This window comes from Callospermophilus lateralis, chromosome 19 (genome assembly GCF_048772815.1).
Source record: "Callospermophilus lateralis isolate mCalLat2 chromosome 19, mCalLat2.hap1, whole genome shotgun sequence".
NCBI classification, from domain to species: Eukaryota; Metazoa; Chordata; class Mammalia; order Rodentia; family Sciuridae; genus Callospermophilus; species Callospermophilus lateralis.
Genome location: NC_135323.1, coordinates 13,370,651 through 13,374,392, shown reverse-complemented (window position 1 = coordinate 13,374,392; position 3,742 = coordinate 13,370,651). Strand labels below are relative to the sequence as shown.

At 43.8% G+C, this 3,742-nt stretch overlaps 1 protein-coding gene across 1 annotated transcript; it reads right to left on the bottom strand.

Moving 5' to 3' along the window:
• Positions 1-2,262: 2,262 nt before the first annotated feature.
• On the bottom strand, positions 2,263-3,057 carry LOC143385425 (uncharacterized). The gene has a single exon (XM_076840915.1). It carries the CDS (start codon positions 3,055-3,057, stop codon positions 2,263-2,265), a length of 795 nt encoding a protein of 264 aa, XP_076697030.1.
• Positions 3,058-3,742: the final 685 nt, after the last annotated feature.

Here is a 3,742-nt window from a genome sequence, read left to right as displayed (position 1 = left end):
CCATCCCACAAATGCTGACTGAAAGCCAACAATGTGTGAGGCATGGGCTGCGCAGTGATGGCACCAAGATGAAGACCCGGGGTATTTGCCCCCAAGAGACTCCCAACACAACATGACACAGCTTCTTAGAGACAGCAATGGGTAATTATAATACAAGCAGAAATTAGTGAGTATCAGAAGACAGGTCCAAGGAATTCAGAAGAAGGAGAGAGGAATTCTGGCTGGGAGTTTTAGAGGGAAATCTTCATGGAAAAGAGACATCTGAGAGGAGACTGGAAAGATAAATTCATAGCTCACACAGGGGAGGACATTGCAAGTATAAGAAACAGCATAAATAAAGGCATGAGGCCAGAAACTGTTGAATACATAAAGGGAAGGCTATAAAAATCAATTATCCTGTGGCAAAGATTGTTGATTTTATGTATACCATTTCCCAAGCCCCATCCCAGACAATTGAATCAGAAGCTCTGAAGGTTGGGCTCGGGCATCTGTATTACGTTTAAAGTTCCCCAGGTTAGGGGGAGAAATGAATTACAGTAGAGGGGGTAGAGAGAGAAGAGGGGAGGGGAGGGGGGAGGGGGGATAGTAGAGGATAGGAAAGGCAGCAGAATACAACAGACACCAGAATGGCAATATGTAAATCAATGGTTCTGCAACTGATGTGATTCTGCAATCTGTATATGGGGTAAAAATGGGAGCTCATAGCCCACTTGAATCAAAGTGTGAAATATGATATATCAAGAACTATGTAATGTTTTGAACAACCTACAATAAAAATTAATTAAAAAAAAAATAAAAATAAAGTTCCCCAGGTGATATAATAATTCTGAAGATCAGTCAAGGTCATGAGCCAGAGACCTGGAGTGTAGGTTTCAGACAGGAAGAGGACAGGAGAAATAGATGAGTGATCGGGCTAGCCCTGGGCTGGAGTCCTCTGTTAGTGCAGTGTATCCTCCTTCATATAGTTCAGTAGATAAGAAATGTGGCCTTTGTCCCCCAGGCTATGGGGACCCATGGACTATGCAAAGCAGAGGAGTGACAGAATCAAAGGTATATCTTAGAATGATGACTCAGATAGCTGGGCAGAAGACTAAGGGGGACATTTTGACCTGAGCAAGCTAATCCTGCTATTTACGTCCTAAAGGTGTTTGACTCCGCACACCCAAATCCTAGAGACAGACATAAACCACTGCTTTTAGTGACTTCATAGATATCACTGGTAAAAACAGTATCAGTTAAAATTTCATATGGGGTCTGAGGGGGCAGCTCAGGGGCAGAGCACTGGCCCAGCATGTGCAAGATCCTGGGTTCCATCCCCTGCAAGACAATAAATAAATAAAAATAAAACAAATTTTCAGAGGATAAAATTTGTTATAGTTTTTTTTTTTTTTAAACTGACTAAAGTTTCTTGCTTGATGTTCACTGTTGTTAAAATGAACATCAAAAAATTTCATCCAGGGAGAATTCAATTTGGCAGAACCAAATCACTCGAATAAATGCTATCAGGGCCAGAACTGCAAAAGTTGACAGAAGTTCAAAATCCTTTAAAGAAAATTTAGATCTACAGCATCTAAACCAGGCAAAATTAGATTTGGTGTTTTTAAATGACCTTAAAGAGATTTGGGTGTGGTGGCACACGCCTGTCATCCCAGGTACTTGGGTGACAGAGGTGGAAGGAGGGCAAATTGGAGGCCGGCCAGGGCAATTTAGCAAGACACTTTCTCAAACCAAACAACAACCAAGTGCGGTGGCACATGCCTATAATCCCAGCAATTATGGAGGCTGAAGCAGGAGAATCCCAAATTCAAAGCCAACCTCAGCAATTTAGTGAGGCCCTAAGCAACTTAGTGAAGTCATAAGCAACTGTCTCTAAATAAAATATTTTTTAAAGGGCTGGGGATGTGACTAAGGAGTTAAGCACCCCTGGGTTCAATCCCTGGTGCCAAGAAGAAAAAAAAAAAAAAGAAAAAAACAACTATAGAGGTAAATGACTAAATCACTTGCAGGGACAAGGAAGAGGTAGAGAGTAAGGAGTTGATCCAGGCAAGAGGTGATGAAAGATTAAGTTCAGGTAAGGACTTTGAGCCTCAGACTGACAGTTGATGGCCCGGGTGATATGGACAGGTAGGTCTGACAGTTTCACAACTTCAGGCCATAGAAACCTTAATCAAATACCCATCCTTAATCAAAGCCACATCAATGGAACTCCATTGACTTGTTGATCTAGCAGTCGGTCCCACCAATGAAGGGATATATTTGAACTTACCTCCTGGTCATTTCCCGGGTCTCAGAAGAGCCATAACCACGAACACTCTCGGCTCCTGGGTAATCAGGTTCCTCAAAAATGTTTGGAGAATTCCGATAATCCTCAGCACTGGGATAGTCTGGATCCCCCCAAATGTGTGGAAAGTTAGTTTGATTCTCAGCACCTGGATAATCAGGCTCTTCTGGGTCATCTATATATGAATTGATTCTGGAACCAGCAGGTTCTTGATTCCTTCTGGAGCCTGGATGATTGGAATTGGCTCTGGGGCCAGAATGGTTAGAGTTGTCCTGTGCTCCCGGGTAGTCAGGATTTGCCAGGGATTCCAAATAACCTGGGTTTACCCTGGAACCTGGGTAGTTTCCACTACTTCTGGAACTTGCAAATGCAGGATTTCTTTGAGATCCAGGGTAATCTGGTTCTCTGGATGAGCCTGGATGGTATGGATGGCTCTGAGATTCAATATAATCTGGCTCTGGCAGAGATCCGTGATAGTCTGGATTTGTTCTGGAATCTTCAGAATAGGGATTGTTCCTGGCACCAGGATAATCTGGTTTACTTGGAGATCCAGAATAATCTGGTTCTGCTAAAGATGCAGGATAGTCTGGATTTGTTCTGGAGCCTGCAGAGAATGGATTTCTCCTGGTGCTGGGATAGTCTGGATTGTCCCAAGGACCTGAGAAATCTGGATAATCCTGAGTTTTTAAATGCCCTCGAGTACGGCCTTGAGACCTTGAATAGTCAGGGTGCTCTGTGTCGCCGTTGAGGCTGTTATTCCTGTAGTAGGCTGACATGCTGGCACAACTCTTTGCCCCACAGTGTTAGAACGTTCCTGTGTTTGTAGTCCCTTTGGGATCTTTTATAAACCTGAAAGAAAAAAAAAAGGAAAAATTAAGATTTTTCCCCCCTTTCTTCTTTGCAAAGATTGCTGGTTATCTTCCAGTTATCTCTTCTCACACAGCTGGGTGCACAGCTGCCTAGAGCAAAGACCATGTTTCCCAGGCTCCTTTGCACCAGCTGTGGCCATGACAGAGGTCAGTGGATGTGAGTGGATGCAATTTATGCAACTTCCAGATTGTGCTGTTAAAGGGAACGGTCATCCCTCCCTGTCTAGGCCTCCTTACTTCCTGTGGATTGGATGTGGAAATGTGCACCATGGGGCATGCACACTAAGGCAGCATGTGCTGCAGGGACAGCAGCACCGTGTGTGGAGAGAGCCTGGGTCACCTGTGACTTCCTGGGGCAGAGCCTTCATATCAGCCCAGACTCTCGTGGGAGAGAGAATGAACTTTTATATCTTGTTTCAACTACTGTTTCTCTGTGTATTGCACACATGCAACGGGAATGATCTCTTAAACAATGCATTCCCTTGGTTGGGGCAAAAGGAGCAATGAATCTAAGGATTAGAAGGAACTGGAACTTTGGAGGCATTTTGCTTGCAATCCTGTTTCTAGGGATAAAGACAGAATGGTGACAATT

Bases quoted from the DNA above. Each gene is read 5' to 3' on its own strand.
- LOC143385425 (XM_076840915.1), bottom strand. From the start codon at position 3,057: ATGTCAGCCTACTACAGGAATAACAGCCTCAACGGCGACACAGAGCAC.